The sequence below is a fragment of the Pristiophorus japonicus genome, unplaced genomic scaffold, assembly GCF_044704955.1.
Source record: "Pristiophorus japonicus isolate sPriJap1 unplaced genomic scaffold, sPriJap1.hap1 HAP1_SCAFFOLD_1328, whole genome shotgun sequence".
Lineage (NCBI taxonomy): Eukaryota > Metazoa > Chordata > Chondrichthyes > Pristiophoridae > Pristiophorus > Pristiophorus japonicus.
Genome location: NW_027250996.1, coordinates 42,882 through 69,971, shown reverse-complemented (window position 1 = coordinate 69,971; position 27,090 = coordinate 42,882). Strand labels below are relative to the sequence as shown.

The following is a 27,090-nucleotide window of genomic DNA, read 5'->3' as shown; positions in this document are numbered from 1 at the left end:
GGGAGGCAACATACCATCCTGAATTCATGTCTGCAGCCGCAGAAACGCCTGTCCATTCCCCTAACTATTGAATCCTCTATCGCTATTGCTTTCCCGATCTTCCTCTTCTCTCTCCCCCCACCCCCGGTACAGCTGAGCCACCCATGGTGATGTGGACTTGGCTCTGGCTGTCCTCCCCAGAGGAACCATCGCCCTCACCAGTATTCACCGGTTAGAGAACAACTCTCCACATTTAGTGCATTCCACAGCCACAGAACCCTCTTTTTAAAAAAAAAAAAAATGTTTTTCCTACATTCTATTTTAAATCTGTTTCATTAAGTCTTATATATATCTTCTCTCGTTCTAGTCACCTCCCCAACCCCCCCCACCCCCACCCCCGATCACTGGAAAAAGTCTGTTGCTATCTACTCTATCCCAACCCTTCATAATTTTAGACACCTTTATTAAGTCACCCCTCAATCATCTCTGGTCTACTAAAGATGGACCCAGTTTTTCCAAACCTTTCTTCATATTTGTATTTCCTCACACCAGGCAGCATGCTAATACATGTAGGATCCATCTGCTCTTTCACATTATCCAGCCAATCTTCAAATTCATATATAATTATTGCTTTTATCTTTTTTTACACCAAAACATACCTATTTTAGCAAAGGAGGCAGACAAAAAGCAGGAAACTATAAACCAGCCAGCCTAACATCTGTCGTTGGGGAAAATACTGGAGTCCATTATTAAGGAAGCAGTAGCGGGACATTTGGAAAAGCATGATTCAATCAAGTAGACTCAGCGTGGTTTTATGAACGGTAAATCATGTTTGACAAATTTGCTGGAATTCTGTGAGCATGTAATGAACAGGGTGGATAAGGGGGAACCAGTGGATGGTGGTGTATTTGGATTTCCAGAAGGCATTTGACAAGGTGCCACAAGAGGTTACTGCACAAGATAAAAGTTCACGGGGTTGGGGGTAATATATTAGCATGGATAGAGGATTGGCTAACTAACAGAAAACAGAGAGTTTTAGAAACATTGCACTAGAAACCGACCCTGGCCACAAAACTGGGTGCGGCCTAGGATGAATTAATCACCAATGGGAGTTTCCGCTAATGAAGCTGGTTTCCAACCCTTCGAGGAGGGTCTTAAAATTAAGTTGGTTCTTTTGAGTGCAAGTAGGCATGTTTTAAATGCTTTTGAATGTATTTTTTTTAATTAAGAAACTGACTACTGTAGCCCAGGATAACTAGCAAATGGTTCTGTATAGTTTTTAAGTCATTTTCAGTAATTTAAAATTGAGTTACTCATAGGTGGAGGATTGACACAAATTAATAATGCTTATTTTTCACTACAAATCCTTTTTCAGCAGTGTTAATCAAACTGCACCAAGTTACATTTGCAATTTATTGTCAATTGCGCCCAAAGCCGAAACTCTACCCCAAAACCTTTACTCGAATAAAGCTTTTGGGCCCGAAATTGATCAAAGGCAAATTCCACCCATTTACCGTCAAAGACCACAAAGATCCTGATGTTACTTTGGGCAGAGGTTTAGTGAAAAAATAGGGGGGAAAAAACAACTGGCGAGAAAAATGGGCATTGCACGTGAATTTTCATCGCTCCTGGTCAAATTAAGTCCGAGGCAAGAGTCGGCCAAGGCAGGGGGGAAAACACAAACATTTTTCAAAAAATGAATCATCGGAAAACATTCAGTTTTCCACTGAATCGCTGCAAAAGAAAAAAAATGTTCACTTACCTTTTTTTGCAGGGTTTCATACCAGCGGTCCATCGAAAGGCTGGTCCGACTGGGCGTTACTTTTTTCAAGAATTACGGATCACCGCTCCCACCAAACTTGGGCTGGAGTAGTTTTCCCAATGTTGCACACCGGTGGTCTGCTCTCCAGCGGTATTTCAAAATCGCCGGCATAAGGCCCTGATGAAACTCCCAATAAATGGAAGACCGCCCAAAACAAGGCAATACCGCTTTAAAAAAAACCTGGCAATAGGGTTATCAATTTCAGTCCCTTTAAAATTTATACTCTTGTTTTTTTTAAAAAATAATTTTGTAAAAACAACTTCGAAGAAACTGGTCTAAGAGGCTAAAAAAAATCCAGCAGTTCAGCTATTGAAAAATACCTTGGTTGTCCATCTGTTCTTCTCTTTCCCATATTTTAAATATCTCCATTGCACTGTTTTTAAAAACTGCATTGCACAGTAATTTGTTTTCTTTTCCTGGTTCTTCATAAGCTCCATTGTATGTCATGTTTTTCTTCTTTTGAAAGCTTATTCCTCACTGTCTTATTTTTTTGAAATATTTTCCCGTATTTTTTAAACACCTTTTCCACCCCCTTGTTTTTGTTTTCTCCACCCACCAACTCAAAATGTAAGTATTTCATTCTACACAACCCAACTCCTCACTACCCTATTACTTCCTCCCTCTTCCTCTACCCCGCAACTATTCACTCTTGCTCTTTTCCCCTTCATTACTATCCCCCAAGTATCAACTATTACCCCCCTCCTTACCCAAAATCCCCAATACTCTTCTGATTATTGCCACTTTCCTCAAATTCTTTCAAACCAAATAACCTTGTCTCATCTATTGTATCCTATGTTGAAACAATTCCTTCCTTACAAGAGACTTTCCTCCCTATGAGATTTGTGTGTTGTCTGAGTGGTTTCCTTTATGAGCTGTTTCCTCGTGTATCAAAATATAACACTGTAAAATATGTACCATTAAATTGAAGTCCTGGTGGATTTTAAAAATAGTAGTCACCTTTTTTAAAACGAGCAACTAAATATTTCAAGGTTCGTTAGCATCAGCATTGTTTGAAAGAAAAGCAAGTATCTTGATTTATCTTAATGGTACTCTCCTCATGTCCTGGGAATAGCTAGGTGCATTTATTAAATGCTATTACATTTACGCACCATGTTCACAGCTTTTTAATGAAATAACGAGTATAGGTAATAATAGGATATTTCTGTGAGTAAACTATGACTTATCAGTGCTCGGAAACAAAAGTATGGAAATTGACTGCATCTAATTTCTTGGGATCAGTCCAAAGCTGCACTGAATGGGTGTGTGTTTAATCTCATAATTGTTCTTGCCTCCTGCTGTTTTGTTAAGAATTAACATTCCGAATAAACTCTGTACAATCTGCTTCTTTTGAGATTAGCTAACCTGCTTTCCTATCTCTCTTACATTTGGATAATTTACTTCTATCTATTTGACCCCCTCCCATTTGTGTCTAGATATCTTTATTAATAATAATGGTTTTCATATAAAGAGGCATAATGTGTAAACAAAACTCTTTTTTAAGTCTTCTGTACACAGGTTCCATTAGTTAAGTACAGAATTATGATTTACTTTTAGAACATCCTTTAGCATTCAAAATGTTTCTTTTTATATGACAATTTTGGCATTAAAAAAAATAATTTGTGCCAGGTTGGCAATAAGTTGGTGAAATTCTGAAGCTGAGTATATTTTTAGTAAGAATGCGGAAAATTGGTTCAAATGAGCCTTCACAATTTTCATGAAATTCATAATAGCTGTTATCAGATAATGCTATATTTTGGGAAGTGGCTTTATTTTATTTTTCATTCTTTTTTACTTGCAAAGTAACTTGTGCCTCTAAATTAGCTTCTGCAACTTCAGGTCGAGTAAAAGCTATCTGCAACATTGTAGTGGTATTTCAGTTTCTTAGCATAATCATTACTTGAAAATGTCTTGACCTTGGAAGATATATATAGAAAAATGGCATCATAAAAACTACACATTGCTTATGAATATGTATGTGCTACTGGATAATGAATGTGGTACAGTGATGCATGTAGCACATGATTATGTTTTTGTGCCTTTTGTGTACAGGTTGGTAAAAATTAAAGAGTGGGTGGACAAGCATGACCCAGGAGCGCTGGTCATACCTTTCAGTGGAATACTGGAACTCCAGTTACAGGAGATGGATAAAGAAGAAACAACAAAATATCTGGAAGAAAAGAAAACCCAAAGGTTAATAGGCATTTCTTCTGCAAACTTCTATTAAGAATTCTGAATGATTCTACCTAATTGAAGAGCAGAACATGCTTTCAAATTATATATTTTACAAAGCCATTATGCATTTTGATTTCTTGGTGTTTGTGACAGGAGTACGTAGATAAATTAGTTTGTTCGGTCAGGATAATCTTTATGTGGAGCAAAGGTTTAAGTAATTTGTTTGTTCTGCGTTCCTGGGGTTCAGTTGAGTCAGGTACCATGAGGTCCTTGCCTACTCATAATCCTGTTGTTTGTGGTCTCGCTCCTTGTTCATGGATTGCTGTAACTGGCTCATTCCCCTCCTCATCTGATCTGGTTTCTGCTCATGGGAAGTGTTTTGGGATTTAGGGCATGAGGTTGGTTGTATTAAGTAGGTTTCCAAGGACAGGAGCCAGATTGCTTGGTATTCCTGTTGTTTAGTTATCTTGTATCTTTATCTTTTCTTTCCCCCTTCACTGTACATAATCCTTCATTTCTAATAAGCTGAGCAGAAGCCAGAAAGGTATTTAGTACATTAAGAAATGCCTAAGCTTGAACTGGAGCTTGGAGTCAAATTTCACTCATCATGGGGAGCTTTTTGCATGTTTCTTGTGCCCTCACTATTTAAAAATGAAACATTTCTTGTTGCGCTGCAATTTTTTGCCAATTGAGAGTAGCATAAGACTGGCAGGTATCCCCATGGTGAGGCTACACCTGGAATACAGCATGTAGTTTTGGTTTCCATATTTACGAAAGGATATACTTGCTTTGGAGGCAGTTCAAAGAAGGTTCACTAGGTTGATTCCGGGGATGAGGGGTTGACTTATGAGGAAAGGTTGAGTAGGTTGAACCTCTACTCATTGGAATTCAGAAGAATGAGAGGTGATCTTATCGAAACGAATAAGATTATGAGGGGGGTTGACAAGGTGGATGCAGAGAGGATGTTTCCATTGATGGGTGAGATTAGAACTAGAGGGCATGATCTTAGAATAAGGGGCCGCCCATTTAAAACAGAGTTGAGGAGAAATTTCTTCTCTCTGAGGGTTGCAAATCTGTAGAATTCGCTGCCTCAGAGAGCTGTGGAAACTGGGACATTGAATAAATTTAAGACAGAAATAGATAGTTTCTTAAATGGTAAGGGGATAAGGGGTTATGGGGAGTGAGCGGGGAAGTGCAGCTGAGTTCATGATCAGATCAGCCATGATCTTATTGAATGGCAGAGTAGGCTCGAGGGGCCTTATGGCCTACTCCTGTTCCTATTTCTTATGTTTATGTAGTAGTGTGCCACATTAAATTAGTGTATGGAGAAAATTGCATAGGGTTGTAATAACATACTATTTAAGACAAGGTATCAAAACTGTGTGTGTTAGTATTGGTATAGCCCATATGATATACAATTGCACATATGCATTATCCAGGCCCATAATAATTATTATTGGATTTTATGCTGTAGGAACCCTGTTCAGTTTTTACTTAGAAATGTTGTATTAAAAATTACTTACTGTCTAAAGTGATGGTTTATAATCTTGTTGCAGAAGTTGGGAGGTTTCTGTCAGACTGTAGGTAGTGTATTCTCAAGATAATCTTCCTTGCCAAACCTCCCTCAATACATGTGTTATGGCAGGGAAGAGAGTCTTTAGAATATAATATATGTACATAAGTTGCAACTTCAAAATGCAGTAATAAATGCACACTATTTTAGGCATTTCAATGTGTATATTTACTGACAGCAAAAATTACAAAAAGTGATTATTATACACAAGCATAAGAATTAGAGAATAAGCATATATTTTGTCATTTGACATCTTTATGAAAGATAACATTTTTGTATAACATATTTGTATTTTTAATGCACATTTTCAAAATCCTAAAATGTTTATAAATGTTTTTTTTAAACTTTTTCACTGAAATAAATTGAATATACCTTAAAAGAAACATTTATATGTTTTGTGATTTCAGTGCATTGCCCAAGATCATCAAGACTGGATTCTCATCTCTGCAGCTTGAATATTTTTTTACTGCAGGCCCAGATGAAGTGCGAGCATGGACCATAAAGGTATGTTTCATAGTCTGTTGTCAGCCATACACAGTTCCACACTGTTGAGTTCAGATTGATATCACCGACTTTTAAGTTTGTCACGGCAGTGGTTAGCTAGTCATTATAGATGAGGTTTTGTTCGTGTTAACTTTAATTATTTGTGAGCTGTTGAACAGTGAAAGTGGGGTGCATTGATTGAGGCAGGTAGCAATTGATTCTGCCTATTACATAGTATGAATTTCTTCATCCTGCAGAATCTATCTTCCCTCCTCCTGTGGTCAGAGATAAGGCACCTCAGTATTGTGCTTGCTTAATCTGTGTGACTGGGTTTGTCGCCAGTGAAATTGATGTTGCTTTTCATTTGGTATTTGCTAAGTTTGTTTGGGTTGTGCGTGGCTTCTTCGCTTGCTTTACTTGACTAACATGGATTTTTTTAAACTAACAGTATTGTATTAATATAATCTACTGTTAATATGCAAAATGTTTTTTATTCTTAAGTAGTACTCATGAATGTACCTTCATGAATTTTTCATTTTGTGTGCTGATTTCTTGCAGGTTAATGTTTGTAGTACATTAAATATGGCACAATTGAGTTTTTTTCTGACATTTAGTTCAAAATGTGTGCAATATCATCAGTTGTCAAAAAATATTCTGTTAATTTGTGTGTGCAACATTTCAAATGTGAATTTCCTGTACAGATTAAAGTTTTAATAAAGAGTATCAAAATGGCACAAGTTGTTTATACTCAATGTGGGTATGGAGTTAATCACAATAGTTGAATTTATGTACAACATGATTGACCACATTTAAATGTAAATTATTTGAGTTTTTTGGCAGCTGTTAGATTGCTACACACGTTCTACTTTTAAACTTGCCTTGTAGCTGTGAGTTGTTCTCTGCTTAATGACCCAGCTTCCAACAGTAAAAAGACTTGGATTTATATAGCGCTTTTCTCAGCCAATGAAGTACTTTTGGAGTGTAGTCACTGTTGTAATGTAGGAACGGTGACTTGATGACTGGGGGGCAGTGTTGTGTGGTGAGGACAGGCTGGTGGAGGACCTTTGTCTTACGGATGTTTATCGTAAGGCCCATGCTTTCGTACGCCTCAGTAAATACGTCGACTATGTCCTAGAGTTCAGCCTCTATGTGCGCAGACGCAGGCGTCGTCTGCATACTGTAGCTCGACGACAGAGGTTGGGGTGGTCTTGGTCCTGGCCTGGAGACGGCGCAGGTTGAACTGGTTCTGTAGTTTAGTTCCACTCCAGTGGGGAGCTTGTTGACTGTGAGGTGGAGCATGGCGGCGAGAAAGATTGAGAACGCGGCACACGAGTCAAAGGTGGGCAGCGGAAACGCTACAAGGACACCCTCAAAGCCTCCCTGATAAAGTGTGACATCCCCACTGACACCTGGGAGTCCCTGGCCCAAGAACACCCTAAGTGGAGGAAGTGCATCCAAGAGGGCGCTGAGCACCTCGAGTCTCAACGCTGAGAGCATGCAGAAATCAAGCGCAGGCATCGGAAAGAGCATGTGGCAAAAGCAGTCTCACCCACCCCTTCCCTCAACGACTATCCTTCCCACCTGTGACAGAGTCTGTGGCTCTCGTATTGGCCTGTTCAGCCACCAAAGAACCCACTTCAGGAGTGGAAGCAAGTCTTCCTCGATTCCGAGGGACTGCCTAAGATGATGATGATGATGATGTAGGAACAGTGACTACACTAAAGATTTCAAACGACCTGTAAAGACTTTCTCTTGTCATTGTATGTGGGCACGAAAGCTTTTAAATTCTATGACATTGTAAATTTTAAATTATAATGTTAAATAATTTAACGGGAACGGGCACTCTGTAGAACTAGTTGCAATTCAGATGTCTTTCCTGTTTTATGTCTCACACAATAGTTGGTCAAAAATCTCCGATCTGTTGGATTCATATTCCTGAAATCATAATTTGTATTAGATGGAGGCCTGCAGAATTGTCAGTCAATGGATACCTGTATTGTAGAAGTGAGGTTTGACATCCGTTTCATTGCTATTTATTGCTTAGAAGCTGAAATTCATTCTTCTGCCCAGTAGTGGCTGATAACACTGACAGCAGCTGATGTCAACAGCATATCATTTTCATAAAAAGTAAAACAAACTGGTAAATTACATTGCATGTTCCACGTGCACAACTGTAAAGGAAATAGTGCTTAATGGGATACTCTTTGGAACATAGGAACAGGAGTAGGCCATTCAATACCTCGAGCTTGTTCTGCCTGTTTGGTTTGCCACAGTTGTATCAAATTGGGGGTGCAAAGTTTTTAAAGCATTAAAAATCACATTGGTTATTCTATCATATGTTGACACTATCAAATTAATATCACTTAATCAACTTGCATGTAAATTATATATTGAATGTCTGTACATATTTTTTTTGAGGGCATCATTTTAAGAAATACATTTTTTACATGAAGCTGAAAATGAATTTGCCATTACAGCCAATATAGTAACCATCTACTGTGTCCAGGCCAAGTAAAGTGAGATGTCATATTGAACCTATTGTCAGTTACTGTACACATGTTGTCTGCAAAGTAAAGTTAGATGACATGTAAATATTCACTGTGGGGAAGGGGGTGGGGGGGTGATCATTTACCTTGCACTGATAATTATTGGTGCAATGCTCTGTGTTAGTAACTTTAAATGTTTCAGATATATTTAGTCAGGTAAACTCAATATATCTGTTATTATGAAAACTAAATTTTGTAATGTCAGACATTTTAACATGCTCTGCTAAACATCTTTGAGGTTGCCATTATGTGTCACATTTCCTTGCATGGCCTTTTTTGACAATTGTGGACCCTTTATAATTCAGCATATGGACAATTACATAATATTGTATTCCTGTCCTACATAAACCTTAACTCTGATTTATGATAGAACACTGATAAATATAACTATCAAGGACATTACTTTATGTTTTGTAGATTATAATAGTCATCATATGAACACTGGACGTTGGCACATAGCTCTTTTGTGCTTTTCGAATCAGGTGCTACCTTCTACCACAGTTCTCAAAAATTAAATGCAAGCTTAGCTTTAATCACTGAATGTGGTTTATTAACATGGTAAAGATATGCAAATAAAGCATATGATGGACAAACATAAAATAGAACCATGCAGCAGTTGTAAAGCTTATTTTCACTCATTTTCCTGAAGTTACTCATCTTTGCCCGTGTGTAACAAACCTATAAAAATTACATCATTTTGGATAGTTAGTGTTTAAACGTTGACCATGTTTTATTGTACATTTTTCATTTTAAGATTAGTGCAGTAATTTGGTTATACGTATCCTGGTTTATATGTTTCCCCTTTGTATCATTCATTCTAATAAACATAAATCCCTTAAATAGAATTTTAGAAACTGAAAACGTTTAATTGATTTCTGTATTGAGAGTTTGAGTGCCAATATATGTACTGTGGAAATGTAGCAAGCAAAGCTTGTCTAACATTTTGAAAAATGCTGTTTGTGCCCTTTTTGGGTCAATAAATTCAATTACAGTCTCAGATCATGTAACCAAAACATTGCCTCAGACACCTTAAATGAGAAAAGATGTAGCTGGGCTCACCGTGACAAGATTACTTCATCTAAAATCAATACCACCTTCAAAATCTGTATCAAAAATTGCTGTTTTGCATTGATAACAGAGGTGACTTTATCTCTGGTTTGCTAAATGGGTATCCAATATCCGGATACGGGTGATTGTATATGTGACATGTCAAGTGATATGAAGCAAAGTTTCTCTGAAGCCTGATACTGTATCAAAGGGACATGCATCTCTCCTGTAATCCATCTTCCTAAAAACAATTAATTTTCCTTTGGTCTTCTACTGACAGAAAGGGACGAAGGCGCCTCAGGCTGCTGGCAAGATCCACACAGATTTCGAGAAGGGCTTCATTATGGCCGATGTAATGAAATTTGAAGATTTTAAAGCAGAAGGCAGTGAAACTGCTGTCAAGGTGAGAGTACTATTGCAGCTTTTTAGACATTTCTTTGAATTAAGAGAAGTCTCTAGCGATAAGTGACTGTGGCAGTCACATTCAGTTTTAGAATTGCTGCTGATACAAATGTACTGTGGATTTACACTGGGGAAAGAATTATCTGAGTTCTGTTATAAAAGACATGGCAGGATAACAGAGTCCAAAAGTGAATGGCAGCTTAAAAGCACTGATTCTGTACTTCAATATTGTGCAAAGGCTGTAAGAACAGCTTGTGTGTTTTACAATAGTGTTTGATATTTTTATTGATTTTATGTTGCTTTAAAATGATAATGTGTCCATTATTTTCAACTATGGAAAATCCAATATCAATTTCAGGGACAAGTCAGTACAATATATGTAGCTCATTGTTTTATAGTTCGATAACATTTTATTTAATATTGGTAATTAACCATCTTAAACTTGCCTAAATGATTGTTTCTTATCTAATTATGCGAGCTTCTCACCATTTAAACTGTGTAGGATAATACTTCTGCTTTATCAGCTATTCATAATATCAACAGATACAATTTGAGTTCATGTTTGAGCACTGAATCAAATCAATTGTATTTCTTACAGAGCAGCTCATCACATCATAAATGCTTGCAAGCCAAAGCACCTCTTTATCTTAAACTATGGTTGTGTCTTAAATAAACCAATGAATGACTCAGTGAATGGTTTACTTTTATTGTATTTGGGGGAAAAGGAAATAAGTATCTTTGTACTAAACTAAGAATGGGACTTTTTAATCACAGTTTCTGACAAATTAAAAAAGAACCCATTAAGCAACAATGTACTTCAAGTAGACAATCCTTACAGATATAGTTAATCTGTTTTCTAAACACTAGATGGCAGTTTCAGTACAAAGACACAGATTAAGTTTTTTTTCACTTCATAAACTACTAATGACACAAGCATGTTATTTCTATTAATTGCCAACAGTTCTACAGTACAAAGTAATAGAATTTGCTAAATATAGGAATGGAATTACTTTGGTTATTCTGTAGTTTTAAATCTTAATTGAACACCCAATTTATATATTAAAAATAGGCACTATCTTGCAAAATATGCATTGAAAATTATTACTATTCACCATACATATGAATCAAATGAGTAAATTTAAAGTATAGTGTAAAACTCCCGAGTGAGTACAGACACCATGCAATATGATTGCCTGACATTGATCAGAATGTTTTTCTAGTCTTCTATGCTTTTGACACAATTTGAAACGATTCTTTTTTTCAGATTGTTGGTTCAAAAAGCTACAATGTTAGTTTGGTTGTACCAGTATCAATATAAAATGAATAATCTAACCAACTATGAAATATGATTTTTATTTCTATGTAAGTGAACCTGATATGATGAGCAACACCATGAAAGTAAAAATAGTTTGTGAACCATAAGATATTACATTTATAACCCACTTAAAATACTCTTTTAAACATTTTGTATTTTAATGAAAACTATTAAAGGTATGAAGAATAGATTTGTGCTTTCCATTATGTCATGAGCTATTTCTATCCAGATTGTTATGGAAGTGTCCTAAATGGGATTGAAAGAGGAAAGATTGAGAGAAGTATTTTCTGTGAAAATTATTCTCCTGTTCTGTGTTAAAATTAATCTATTAAAAATATATAGTACTTATTTTAGTAAATACCTTCATTTTTGCCAGGTAATTTCATCCGCATAGATTCCTGTGATTTCAGCCCTCTGCTTTGGTGGTACAAGTCTAGTAAATTCAACAAGATTTTGTACTTTAGACTGTCTGAGCTAGAAAGCCACCGATTGACAACTTTGCACGAGAATAATGGTATTTGTCATTATTTGGCAGTTAGTTGCAGAGCTGGCTAGGCTACTTCATATAAAAACACAAGACATCGTCCTTCCAAATTCACTTTTTGAGCTAGTATGTAAGATTAAATTTCCTTTGCTACCATGTTTCTGTTTCTGCAGTAGTACTGAAATAAAAAGCTAAAGATAAGAAATTCTATGCTTGAATTAAATTCAGCAGATTATAAGTTCGGCATTTAATTCACAATACTTCAAATTCAACAATTATAAAGTATATTACACATGGACGCAGGAACCACAAAATGCTAGATTTTTTATCTTTTTATTTAAGTACTTGGTTATTGCGTCCATGGGTAATATACTATTATAATTGTTGTATTTGAAGTATTATGAAAGTAATGCTGAACTTATGATCTGCTGAATTTAATTCAGGCATGGGGTTTATTTTCACACAGTAGGTTTCAAAAGGTGAAAACAATTTTTTGCTTTTTGTTTGTTTATACTAATTAATAGGGAAAAAAACGTATGATAGCTCAATGGTTCATTCCTGAAATGGCTACACCAAATATATTGGTTGCAGATGTGATAGGGGAGAAAATTAGTAAGTGTGGTCAGGTTTACACCATGGATTCAGGGGGAGTAGGAAAGTAGTTCCATTCTCCCTAGATAAACAATTCTAGCACTGCAGTGAAGAATTACTCATTATTTCAAACTTGCTCATTGCATATTCTTTTAATTTTGGTCATTCTTTAACAAAGTAGAAGAATTTTTATGCCAGGGTGGTGGTGGCGACTTCACTGTTGGGGCATTAGATTTCCATTTGAAAGAAAATATTTTATCCTGAATCATAGAATCATAGAAATTTACAGCACAGAAGGAGGCCATTTTCTTCTGTCCACGCTGGCCGACAAAGACCTATCCAGCCTAATCCCACTTTCCAGCTCTTGGTCCGTAGCCCTGTAGGTTACGGCACTTCAAGTGCATATCCAAGCACTTTTTAAATATGGTGAGGGTTTCTGCCTCTACCACCCTTTCAGGCAGTGAGTTCCAGACCCCCACCACCCTCTGGGTGAAGAAATTTCCCCTCAAATCTCCTCTAAACCTCATACCAATTACTTTAAATCTGTGCCCCCTGGTTGTTGACCCCTCTGCTAAGGGAAACAGGTCCTTCCTATCCAGTCTGTCCAGGCCCCTCATAATGTTATACACCTCAATAAGGTCTCCCCTCAGCCTCCTCTTTTCCAAAGAAAACAAACCCAGTCTATCCAATCTTTCCTCATAGCTAAAATTCTCCAGTCCAGGCAACATCCTCGTAAATCTCTTCTGTACCCTCTCTAATGCAATCACATCTTTCCTGTAATGTGACCAGAACTGCATGCAGTACTCTAGCTGTGGCCTAACTAGTGTTTTATTCAGTTCAAGCAGAACCTCCCTGCTCTTGTATTCTATGCCTTGGCTAATAAAGGCAAGTATTCCGTATGCCTTCTTAACCACCTTATCTCCCTGGCCTGCTACCTTCAATGATCTATGGACCTGCACTCCAAGGTTTCTTTGTTTCCTCTACACTTCTCAGTGTCCTACCATATATGTGTATTCCCTTGACTTGTTAGTCCTCCCTAAATGCATTACCACACACTTCTCTGGATTGAATTCCATTTGCCACTGTTCTGCCCACCTGACCAGTTCATTGATATCTTCCTGCAGTCTACAGCTTTCTTCTTCTTTATCAACCACACAGCTGATTTTAGTATCATCTGCAAAATTCTTGATCATACCCCCTACATTCCAGTCTAACCATTTTCTGATTTTTTAATTACCTGAATTCTTGTACAGCATGCACCAAACCTCTTCAAACTGTACAAGCAGTAGTACTACATTTCCAGTGTCTCCCACTAAACTATTACTGTTATGGTTTAGCACTGTAATTTAACTATAGAAAGTGAAAAGGCAGAAAAGGTCGAGCACCAAAGCCTACATCTCAACAACAACTTGCATTCATATCGCGCTTTTAACGTAGTAAAATGTCCCAGGATGCTTCACAAGAGCGTTATCGAACAAGCTTTGACACCAAACCACATGAGGTATTGGAACAAGTGAGCAAAAGCTTGGTTAAAAAGGTAGGTTTTAAGGAGCATCTTAAAGGAGGAGAGAGGGGTAGAGATGGTGAGGCTTATGGAGGGAGTTATAGACTAGTGTCCAGGCAACTGAAGGCACGTCAAGCAATGGTGGAACAAATAAAATCAGGGCTGTACAAGAGGTCAGAATTGAAAGAGCGCAGAAATCTGAGGGTTGTAGGGCTGGAGGAGGTTACAGAGATAGGGAGGTGTGCAGCCATGAAGTGATTCAAAAACAAGGATAAGAATTTTTAAATCACGGTGCTACCGGACCAGGAGCCAATGTAGGTCAGCGAGCACAAAGGTGAAGGGTGAATGGGGCTTGGTAAGAGTTGACAGCACAAATCATTACAAATGGGTATGATTTGGTGGCCATTCCAGAAACAGGGTGGCCAAGACTGGGAATTAAACATACAGGGGTATCTGACGATTCGGAAAGATAGACAAGAAGGGAAAGGAGGTGGGGTAGCTCTGTTAATAAAGGATGATATCAGGGCAGTTGTGAGAGATGATACTGGCTCGAGTGAACAAAATGTTGAATCATTGTGGGTGGAGATTAAAGATAATAAGGGGAAAAAGTCACTGGTGGGCATAGTTTATAGGCCCCCAAATAATAACTTCACGGTGGGGTGGACAATAATCAAGGGAATAATGGACGCATGTGAAAAAGGAACAGCAGTAAGCATGGGGGATTTTAACCTACATATCGATTTGTCAAATCAAATTGCATGGGGTAGCCTTGAGGAGGAATTCATAGAATGCATACGGGATTGTTTCTTAGAACAGTATGTTACAGAACCTACAAGGGAGCAAGCTATCTTAGATCTGGTCCTGTGTACTAATAAACAATCTCCTAGTAAAAGACCCTCTCGGAATGAGTGATCACAGTATGGTTGAATTTATAATACAGATTGAGGGTAAGGAAGTAGTGTCTCAAACGAGCGTACTATGCTTAAACAAAGGGGACTACAGTGGGATGAGGGCAGAGTTGGCTAAAGTAGACTGGAAACACAGACTAAACGGTGGCACAATTGAGGAACAGTGGAGGACTTTTAAGGAGCTCTTTCATAGTACTCAACAAAAATATATTCCAGTGAAAAAGAAGGGCGGTAAGAGAAGGGATAACTAACCATGGATAACCAAGGAAATAAAGGCGAATATCAAATTAAAAACCAATGCGTATAAGGTGGCCAAGGTTAGTGGAAAACTAGAAGATTGGGAAAATTTTAAACGACAGCAAAGAATGACTAAGAAAGCAATAAAGAAAGGAAAGATAGATTACGAAAGTAAACTTGCGCAAAACATAAAAACAGATAGTAAAAGCTTTTACCGATATATAAAACGGAAAAGTGACTAAAATAAATGTTGGTCCCTTAGAAGATGAGAAGGGAGATTTAATAATGGGAAATGTGGAAAAGGCTGAGACCGTAAACAATTATTTTGCTTCGGTCTTCACAGTGGAAGACACAAAAACCATGCCAAAAATTGTTGGTCACGGGAATGTGGGAAGGGAGGAACTTGAGATAATCACTATCACTAGGGGGGTAGTGCTGGACAGGCTAATGGGACTCAAGGTAGTCCCCTGGTCCTGATGAAATGCATCCCAGGGTATTAAAAGAGATGACGGAAGTTATAGCAGATGCATTCGTTATAATCTACCAAAATTCTCTGGACTCTGAGGAGGTACCAGCGGATTGGAAAGCAGCTAATGTAACGCCTCTGTTTAAAAAGGGGGGCAGACAAAAGGCAGGTAACTATAGACCGGTTAGTTTAACATCTGTAGTGGGGAAAATGCTTGAAGCTATCATTAAGGAAGAAATAGCAGGACATCTAGATAGGAATAGTGCAATCAAGCAGACGCAACATGGATTCATGAAGGGGAAATCATGTTTAACTAATTTACTGGAATTCTTTGAGGATATAACGAGCATGGTGGATAGAGGTGTACCGATGGATGTGGTGTATTTGGATTTCCAAAAGGCATTCGATAAGGTGCCACACAAAAGGTTACTGCAGAAGATAAAGGTACGCGGAGTCAGAGGAAATGCATTAGCATGGATAGAGAATTGGCTGACTAACAGAAAGCAGAGAGTCGGGATAAATGGGTCCTTTTCGGGTTGGAAATCGGTGGTTAGTGGTGTGCCACAGAGATCGGTGCTGGGACCACAATTGTTTACAATATACATAGATGACCTGGAAGAGGGGACAGAGTGTAGTGTAACAAAATTTGCAGATGACACAAAGATTAGTGGGAAAGCGGGTTGTGTAGAGGACACAGAGAGGCTGCAAAGAGATTTAGATAGGTTAAGCGAATGGGCTAAGGTTTGGCAGATGGAATACAATGTCGGAAAATGTGAGGTCATCCACCTTGGGGGAAAAAAAACAGTAAAAGGGAATATTATTTGAATGGGGAGAAATAACAACATGCTGCGGTGCAGAGGGACCTGGGGGTCCTTGTGCATGAATCCCAAAAGGTTAGTTTGCAGGTGCAGCAGGTAATCAGGAAGGCAAATGAAATGTTGGCCTTCATTGTGAGAGGGATGGAGTACAAAAGCAGGGAGGTCCTGCTGCAACTGTACAGGGTATTGGTGAGGCCGCACCTGGAGTACTGCGTGCAGTTTTGGTCACCTTACTGAAGAAAGGAGAAACTAGCTTTGGAGTGGGTACAGAGACGATTCACTAGGCTGATTCCGGAGATGAGGGGGTTACCTTATAATGATAGATTGAGTAGACTGGGTCTTTACTCGTTGGAGTTCAGAAGAATGAGGGGTGATCTTATAGAAACATTTAAAATAATGAAAGGGATAGACAAGATAGAGGCAGAGAGGTTGTTTCCACTGGTCGGGGAGACTAGAACTAGGGGGCACAGCCTCAAAATACGGGGGAGCCAATTTAAAATAGAGTCGAGAAGGAATTTCTTCTCCCAGAGGGTTGTGAATCTGTGGAATTCTCTGCCCAAGGAAGCAGTTGAGGCTAGCTCATTGAATGTATTCAAATCACAGATAGATTTTTAACCAATAAGGAAATTAAGGGTTATGGGGAGTGGGCGGGTAAGTGGAGCTGAGTCCACGGCCAGATCAGCTATGATCTTGTTGAATGGCGGAGCAGGCTCGAGGGGCTAGATGGCCTACTCCTGTTCCTAATTCTTATGTTCTTATGATACGGGCAGCAGAGTTTTTGATGAGTTTGTGTTTATGGAATGTGGAAGATGGGAGGCTGACCGGGAGAGCATGGGAATAGTCAAGTCTAGAGGTAACAAAGGTACAAATGAGGGTTTCAGCAGCAGATGAGCTGAGGCAAGGGCAGAGACTGGCTATGTTACGGAGGTGGAAGTAGTTGGTTTTGGTGTGGTTAGGCAGCCCATCTCCGGATCAAATACGGTGCCAAGATTTCAAACGACCTCAGACAGTAACCAGGGAGAGGTCCTCTTCCCTTTCTTTTTTTTCCATAGACTAGTTAGTCTAACATCACTTCTGGGTAAACTCTAAGAATCCATAATTAGAGATCAAATTAATGAGTATGCAAGGGATAATTAAGTTAGCATGGATTTGATAAAGACAAGTCATGTTTAATAAATGTAAGAGTTTTTTTGTAATTATGACTGGATAGATAATGTAGTAGATGTAGTTTATATGGATTTTCAAACAATATTTAATGAGATGTCAAGAGACCTGCTACAAAAATTCAAGTCTGTAATCAGTGGATATGTTAGCAACATGGATTGGAAATTAGTTGATGGACAGAAAACATAAAGTATTAGGCCTAATGGATATTACTCAGATTGGAAAAGCATTGGAAGTAATGTACCCAAGGCTCATTGTTTTTGTTTTTGATGTATATAAAGATGATTTGAACTTGGGCATAAGGAGCACAGTTCTGAAATTCGCTGATAACACCAAAGTAGGCAACAGCAATTTGCATCTATCAATCATCATCATAGGCAGTCCCTCGTATCGAGGATGACTTGCTTCCACACCAAAAAGGATGAGTTCGCAGGTGTTTCAATGAAGGACCTAATATTCCAGGTCCCGAACTACATGTTGAAGGGTGGAAGATGCCTGTGCGTGGATTTTTTTAAACGTGGGGTAGCTATTGCACACCAGCCACCACACGGGCTTGACAGAGCTAGGTCTTGGTCCAGTGGCAAAGATTAACCAAGCTCTGCTGCACGGATCTAGTACACACACATGTTTCAGTGTGGGCTGGCCTGTACTGCTCCTGGGCCCTTGCCTCTTCTGGGCCCCGTAACTCACGCCTCTCCTGGGCCCCGATCACGTCGCTCTGCAATCTCTCGACGCTCCTTCACCCCAACCTCGCCGCTCCTGTTGTACCTGCCCACGCTCCAATCAGCAACCTGGACCTTGGTGACGTCCAGTCCAGTCACCCTCTTCACAATCCAGTCGCCCTCTTTACAGCCATCTCCCTCCTGAACCGGCTCGCGCTGCACCTTGAAATGGTATGCTTCACGCGGCTCCCTTGAAGGACCCGACCTGCTGATGATCCTTGCAGGTTGGGGCCGCCATGCCGGGTCGGGCTCCACGCTGCTCCTTTGAAGGCCCTGACCTGCTGATGGTCCTTGCATGTCGGGGCCGCCACGCCTTTATGTCACACCTTTAACAGAGAAAAAGTCCCAAGGCACGTCGGAGAGACGTAATGAGATTAAAAAATGGACACCAAACCAAAGAGGAAAATAATTAGTATGAGTAACCTAAGGCTTAGTCAAAGTCATGGGTTTTTAGGTTGGCCTTAATGGAGAATAGGGAGGTGGAGAGGCAAAGGAGTTTAGGGAGGGAATTCAAGAGCATAGTCCCTAATTGGCTGAAGATATGTGGCTAAGGGAGAGGAGGATGCACAGAAGCCAGAGTGAGAGCTATGAATAGTCTGGGATGAGGGATGGAGATTACAGAAATATGGAGGATTGTGGCCCTGAAGAGATTTAAACATGAGAATTTTAGTTTGGAGGAGTTGGGGGCCCCAGAGCCTATGTCGGTCAGCAAAGAAAAGGGTGATGGATAAGCGGGACTTGGTTTGGGATAGGAAGTGGGCAGCAGAGTTTTGGCTATTTCTACACGTAAACAGTTTCTGCAGCATTTCTGGCAAAGTCATCCTGCAGGAACTTGCTGTGAGGGCAACAACAGCTGCTGATGGTTTGGCTGAAACTATAAGGAGAGTAGACTTGGTTCCCATTGCTAATTCGAGTAGAAGTAGGTGTAGAGGGGGTTGGTGGTGTGGAGGGATGAGAAATGCTGTGGCAAGGTGTGATGCAGTGAAGGAGACAGCACAAGAGTTGATTCTTACCTTGGCAGAGCATTTCGGAGCATTCATCATTTTATGGCATTACAGCCATCTCCTGCAGATGAGGCTCACTGCTCAGATATCTCTCTCCAGGCCTGCCAGTGTTAACCTTGGGAGTCGAGTCCTACTGGAAGATAAGAGCAGCTCCTTGTGCTCATTCATTAAATCCACCAAAGTCTCCAGGGTAGTGTCTCAAAATCTTAACACCCTTGCCTGTTCCACAGCAGACCGTCAGTGCTGCCTCCCAATGTTCATGGGGGTGGGGGGAGGGGGGGAACGTCCTCGCTTTAACAGGTTGCATCATGCTTTGTGATGCAGCCACTCTTTATATTAATGCTGAGCCTGCCTGAAATCCTATCCTTGTCGATCCCAATGAATGTGACAATATATGTTTGCAGGTTACTTAATGCTGCTATATTACAAGTTCTAATCTCTATGGGTAGTGTTCTTGAGGCAGTTTCATCTTCCCACGTTTATTTATTTTTTTAAGTTGTGTGCTGCCACACTGAAATATACTTGCAAATATGCAGCACCATTGACTGAGAAACCAGATATTTAGGGCCGAAGTTTCCGCTTCTGGCGAAAACAGCGCACCTCCGAGACTTATGTAACCTGCCTGGGCTCAAAGGTGCGTCGGAATATTCTTCAGCAATTCTCCGGTCCTCCTGGAGCGTGGCGTGGCGCAGCGTAGTCTCCCTGCAGGCGGAGCAAGCCAATCACAGCCTGCAGGGGGGCGGGGCTAGGCATCAGCCTTCTTGTTAGTGCCGGCAGCGTTGCACAGGCGCGTTGGAGCATGCGCGCCGGCGCAATGGCTCGTGGGAGCGTGGCTAACGGGGAGGGGTGGAGGGGGGGGGAAGCGTGGCTACTGGAGTGGGGGGGGGGGAGCGTGGCTACCAGGGTGGGGGATGGAGGGGGGGGAGCGTGGCAACAGGGATGGAGGGGTGCACTTGAAATGATTGAAGGGCCGGAGAAGAGAGCAGGGATGCCTCCTTCCAGCCTTCCCCCCGGGCCCACACACACACACACCACCCCCCCCCCACCCCTCACTGTCAGATACAGAGAGAGAGACACTGACAGAGACACCTTCCCTTCACATAAAGGTAGGCCTTCTATTTTTTATTGATTGATTGCTTATTACTTTGGTCTTGGTGCTTTACGTGCAGGGTTCCTCCTATTTTTTATTAATTAATTGCTTATTATTTTTTGTGCTTCGTTTAGTGCTTGGTGCTTTAAATGTACTGCTTTGTTTAGTGCTTTAAATGTACTTTGTTTCTTTAATGTTGTGAAGGTGTTTATGGAAAATCCTGTAACTTCCCTTCCCTTCCCCCCCCCCCCTGTTGTGATGTTAATTTGTCCTTTGTGTTTAATGCTTCCCACCCGCCATCTCTGGCTGTACCTGCACTAAATTTAACTCTAGGTAAGGTTTTTCAGAACTTACAAAAGTGGACATTTACTCCATCCTAAGTTACTTTGTAGTAAGTTTTCAATGCCGAAACTTGCAAAACAGGCCTGAGTGGCTGGACACACCACCTTTTGGAAAAAAAAGTACTTTACCTAAAGCCAACCTAAACTAACTCACTAGAACGGGAGCAAACTAATATCCGAGAATTGCAATTTCTAACATACTCCAAACTAAATGAGTTGCTCCAAAACACTAGGAGCAACTCCACCCGAAACTTGGGCCCATAGTACCTACCTCTTGACTGTCCGATAGCTAGCCACTTAAAAGTAAAGAAAAGAGGCCTGCATTATCTGCTGTCTGATATTTTACACCCTCTATCACATTGTTGTTTGTGCAACCTTGCTCTGTACAAATTAACGACTGCATTTTCCTATCTTGCAACCGTGACTACACTTCAAGACTACTTCATTGGCTGTAAAGCACTTTGGGACGTCGTGTGTTCATGAAAGGCAGTATATAAATGTAACTCCTTTCCTTTGGTGAAATACCTCACCTCCACTGGAAGACACCCCAACAGCATATTTGGGGATAAACAGTGTGACCATGCCTCCTACCAGAACAATGTCTTACACTATATGCACATTAGTCGATTTAACTTAGCTGCACATTTGATTTCTGTAATCCTGTGCTGGGTTTATTTCACAAATAGGTATTCAATTTGTGCCTGTATGTATAATTCTGGTTTATAATTTAATTACTTAAAAATGTGGGATTAACTTTGAATTATACCTTTATAACTGGCTTTTTCCTGTTACATGGTGAGTTGATTTTGAAAATTATTTTGTGGTGATATCCAGAAATCAATGGCCTAGAAATTCTGGTCAGAGGCTTACCTCCAGAGTACACCTCCAATCCGCGAAGCATGTTGGCATGCAGACTGTGATGAGTTGTGGTCACGGGCCTCGAGACGGAGGGCAGCGTAATGCCCCCTATGCCTGCTTGCATTAACCATAAGACTTGCATGGGCAATTGCTGACCAGTCGCTGGGCAAATAGCCCAACTCTGGGCCAGCAAGTCTTCTCTGAGCCCTCGCAGAAGGCCTGTCAACGAGAAAATCTTCCTCCCTCCGGGCGGTGCCAAAACCTGCTTTTTTGAGGCGGTGCAGCGAGGTTGTGGCCTTCTGAAATGGCAGTACGGCTCTCATTAAAGGGGAGAACGTGCTGCCGCCATGTTTTTTTTTGTCGGCTGACTGCCATGTCAGTTATGCCCCCGGGTTCGGCTGGGCTGCCAACAGGCAACCGACACCCACTCTTGGGTGCTCAGCCGAAACCCTTCCTGGTGGCCCAGTGGACCGAACTTTTTAAATCGCGCAGGCTCTCCCCTTTAAGTGAGGTGGTGACGCGGCGCCATGATGATGTCATCAGCACAGCGGCGGACACTATACTCCACCCCAACTTCTGCCCCTCTCGTGTGCTCACCGCCGCACTCCCACCCCCATTATGAGCGATTTCCGGTCCACCTGAAAAAAAAGCCAAAGAGCGGGATTTTGCTCAAGAGGCCACCTCAACCACCACGGCGGTAAAAACACTAGAAACGTGGTGCGTGCACCCCTTTCCAGCAGTGGCCAATTTCAACCCCTAACAGTTTTAAATATATATAACAGGCATTTAAACTAGTAAAATCTTTGTAGTTAATAGTTATATGACGGCGATAGTTTTTCTCAAGCCATATGGGACTCTAAGTTAGGTTCTAATAGCATAAACACTTTGGGGCAAAAAAAAACAATAAAATGATTTGCTGAATATTTTTCAGAAAAGTACTGATTTGAGCCAATGCTTTAACAATTGCTTTAAATATAAAGGTTCAAACGAATCCGATAAAACGTTACAGATTTTATATTAATAGATTTTAAGTTTATATATAATGACATGCTACTCTATGACTTATTTAATAATTGAACTGCTTTCTGAATGTTTTAACAAGCTTCTGTAAAATATTTTCATTATTTCACATTTTACATTCTTTGTTTTGAACTTTTCTCCCAGTTGTCTTTCCTTTGTTTTACTCGGGGTCCCCTGCAATATTTCTGTGTCATGTTCATCTCTTCCAGATCTGCATTATCTTAATGGAAGGAAAGAGCTACTATATTATGTTCAAATCCTATTTCTACTAGTAATTTGGTTTAGTTGCTCCATTACAGTTTCAATATGGGCTTACCGATAATCATAAATGGCTTGTCCAGGCATGCCCAAGGTTTAATACCTGCCACATTTAAACATGGAAGTGTTCGTGATAGTTTAGTAGCTAATTTAGTCTTTTATTTTGGAATAGCAAAATTGCCGGTTTAAATTTAATCGTCAGTGGAGTTGTCTGAAAGATCAATCAGTTGAATTGTTTAACCCAACAAGATTATTTCCTGAATTCTCACAACTACCCCTTACTCTGATTCATTTGACTCAGCTTTGTGACTTTCATCAGTTCTCTTGTCAAACAGATAAATGTTCAATAGTGGGCAGTCTGTTTGGATGTGAGAAACACTATCAAATTTATCCAAGCTTGTTGATAGCATTGAAGAAATATTTTGCAGTCCAGGCTATGCTGCTAGAGGTCTGCATAGCAAAGAAGTAGGAGACAAATAAAACTGCAAATGTCATTCATATTTTTGTCACATGGGATAAGTTTCATCAAAAAACATTGTGCAATACAATCTTAAATTTTAAGTAATTTAGTTATTTACTTGCTTTCATTGAAAATGTTATATCTTCAATTACAGTTGATGACTTGCATATATGGGGTAACTCTCAATTGTTTGAGGATAGTAACAATTTAAAAAAAAAATCTCATTATTCATCCCTTTTGTTTCTGTACATGCCATCTGCTCTTGTGATTCTAGCTTCCTGTGCATCCCATCTTCTCTTAGCTCCATGTTTGGCTGCAGAGCCTTCAGCATTTGGATCCCGCCCTCAGCAACAGTCTACCTAAGCCTGTCCACCTTGCTTGCTCCCTCCTCTCCTTCAAAAGCATCCTCAACACCTACTTCTCCAGTCTTGCTTTTGATCACAACTCATAATATTTCCTCAATGTCGTCTTCTCTGGTTATTTTCTGTCTTTGTTAAGCACTTTGGAATGTTCTATCAAGCTGAAGGTGCTATATAGGTGTAAGTTATTGATAATTCAAAATATATTTATATTGACAGCAAGCATTTTAGAAAATTATTTATAACAGAAGTGTACATTTGAAAGATAAGTCACTTTGCAACGTAAAGGGTTTAACATATACTGTATGGGGAAGCTATAATATGAGCCTATCTAGTAAAATCATTATAGGAAAGCATTCTGTCTATGCCACTGGTTTGACTAATAGCACTTAATGTTTGTTCTGTGAACTTCACGTTGAATGGCTCCGTGAGGGCTTTGTCGTCAACAGGGATGTTACATTATTAGCAGTCATATCTGGTTGTGAAATGCTGGCCTTTCCAGATGGCTGCTTTCAAGTGCAAATGAACTGGTTACACACCATCTAGCTTAATACATATTTAGGATTTACAAATAGTTATTAATTTATTTTTAAATACTATACATGCAATGTAATGAATAAAATAAATAGCCCCTTGAACATTAGAAGGACAGTTGGTCTTTTAATTAGTTGTAGACAAAGGACCACAATATATATAAATTAATAGAGTACCCAAGTAATTACAGTTTCATTTTCAAAATTATTTAAATCTGTATTGATCTACCACCTAAGATATATTTTGCTTTGAATTTTGCTTATCACTATTTTAATGTGGCAGTAAATGTCATATTACTTTATATTTAATTTGCTTTTGTAGACTTTCACTTGAATATTATTTTGAGCTATACTACGTTTGTTATGCACAATTTACTTTTTACCATTTCTATCCCTATAATTTGAATGTCAAATTGAAAACAATTGTACTTATCAGAATCATATGTGCAGACAGTTGTTGCAAAAACAAACCTCAGATTTTTACACAAAATATGACTATTTTCTAATCATTGAGCTTTTTTCAGGTGGTTAGTGTCTGATTAAAATGACAATTTCCCACTTTAGGATCACACTTTAATAAAAGGAACTGTAAGATGAGCACCACCAACATGCTGCACCACAGAGCGTTGGGCTTCAAATTGGCATCTCCGATTCTACACAATGATTTTCAATCTTAGCCTTGCCATTTGGGTTGCCGCCAGGCATTTCTAGGGGAGGCACAGAAAATCAGAATAGAGTTAGCTTTAACCCCTCTCACATCAACTAGCAGTGCATTCAAGATTGCCAGTGGCAAAAGTCTCAGAGTGCGTCTGGTGTCCACTCCTCTGTTAAGGAGATGTTGTATTGCCTTAAGAGGAGACAAAACTGCAGTGAACAATGGAGTAAACTTTATTCCCATAATAAGCAGTAAATTAAGGCTACAGTTTTCTTGCATACTATGATGCAAGTTTTGGGGTAGAGTGGGTTATTAAATCCCAGTTAAGATCACTTGGGAAATGCCTGTAATTGTGTGTTCTCATTATTTTGTACAGGCTGCTCACTAATGGATAAATTGATGCATTTTTCCAGTTGCTAATTTGATTGTAAGGCCGATAATCACAGCAAAATGAAGGAAAAAATAATAAAACAATATTTAGCTTTAATAAAATCTCCCATGCTTTCTGTCTGAAGTAGATTTTAAAAATCTAGGAAATTAAATGTGGAGTACAAAGTGAATAAATTTGCAGTTGGTAAATTAAATAATTAATATATTTCTAAATCATGGATTTGTTTAGGGAAACAGCTGAAACTGAATTGTGTTTTTGAAAACAAAAATGTATTTTTATGTGCCTCATCTACATTGTGATTGTTTAATCATTTTTGTAATTGTTTGCAGAGTGCTGGAAAATATAGACAGCAAGGCAGAAATTACACTGTTGAAGATGGAGACATTATCTTTTTCAAATTCAATACTCCGCAGCAAGCAAAAAAGAAGTGAATTTAAAGTGCAGCTGACTCCTGTCATAAGCAGTAGAACATAATGGCCAAGAAGTTGCACGTATTCAGATTTGCAAATAAAAGGACTTAACTATATGGTTACTGACTAAGTAAGGGACAGATTGGTATCTGGCAGCAATTTGCATAAATTGGGACTTTGACAGGTTTCTGCTTATATTAATATTACATATATGTGAATTTAACTATGTTCTAAAACAACTGAACTGTTATTGAATTTGCTGTTAACTTTTTAGATATATTTGGCTGTAAATCATGATTCAGACCTGTGGGGACAGCCTGTTCTTTAATTGTATCCCTCATGTTTGTTCTGGATTGAGATAATGTTATTCCAATGAAAATGTAGGTTCACTAAATGTCGACAGCTTTAATTTAAGATTAGAGCTCCACTCTAAATTGGAACATTTCAAGAACCATATTACTCTCATGATACTTCATTAATCTCCATCACTAGATGCCAAATCTGACACATTTGACAGAAAGGACAATGCCACTTGCTCCTTTCTGAATCTACAGATAATGCATGTTTTACAGTACTCCAGATGTTTACAGTCAATAAAACATTTGACAAAAACAGTCTTGGCGTGTTTGGGGATGTCTGTATTGACTGACTGTGGTGTGTTAAATGTGATATGGCACCTGGTGGTTGCTGATTACAGAATTTAAAGACGTGTGTATGATACAGTAACTGCCAGTGTGGGGCAGCTTTTATTATATTTCAGAAATGGTTCTTTTCATTAAAAGATAAAGATTGGGGTACTGACGATTTATTGAAAGCATGAATAGGTGGACATTTGTTGTGAGAATAAGTACTTTCATGTCTGTATTATAAGAGTTCATGATCTAGATGGGTGTAATGCAAAAGCATAAATTTATGCTTTTTTGGCAAATTGTTGATTTTTGTGTACAACCAGGAGATCCACCTCAGTGGTTTGCTTTTATTCCTTTACAGTTAACCTCTTTAGACATTTATAAATGCATTGTGTTGTGCTGGTGATTAAAGCTCCTTTCTACTACGACAATACATTTGTCACCAGATACACTTTGCATGTTGCCTTTTGCTGAATTCCTAAGTTAGTGTTGAACACTAGTCTGTAACTTTGTGGAAATATTTATCATATGCCCTTCATTAAATTCATTTGTTGTAATTATTTTATGCCATAATTTCCAGTAAATAAGCTAAAAAGGAGACAGCAAAACAACCTGGAAATGCACAACGGGGTTGGTCAGCATCTGAAAAAGAAAGAAATAAGGTGAAGGGTCACATTGAAACATCATTTTCCCTTTCAGGTGCTAACTGATCTATGCATTTCTGTCATTTGCAGTTCAAGCAGGATGCTGGTGGATATTTTAGATACAGATCTGTATAACTACACTGAGAAATTCAGTTTGAGCTTCTGTTTTTCAGCCACATTTAAACTTTTGTTGAATTTTGCAGTG

The 27,090-nt window shown here is 39.2% G+C and overlaps 1 protein-coding gene across 1 annotated transcript; it reads left to right on the top strand.

The window, feature by feature from the left end:
• Positions 1-3,850: 3,850 nt before the first annotated feature.
• On the top strand, positions 3,851-26,226 carry LOC139242425 (obg-like ATPase 1; the record flags this gene model as incomplete). The annotated part of the gene is made up of 4 exons (XM_070870348.1): positions 3,851-3,991; positions 5,954-6,050; positions 9,903-10,025; positions 25,532-26,226. Coding segments are annotated over 4 exons (463 nt in total), but the record flags the coding sequence as incomplete, so codon positions are not given.
• Between the last annotated feature and the right edge of the window lie 864 nt (positions 26,227-27,090).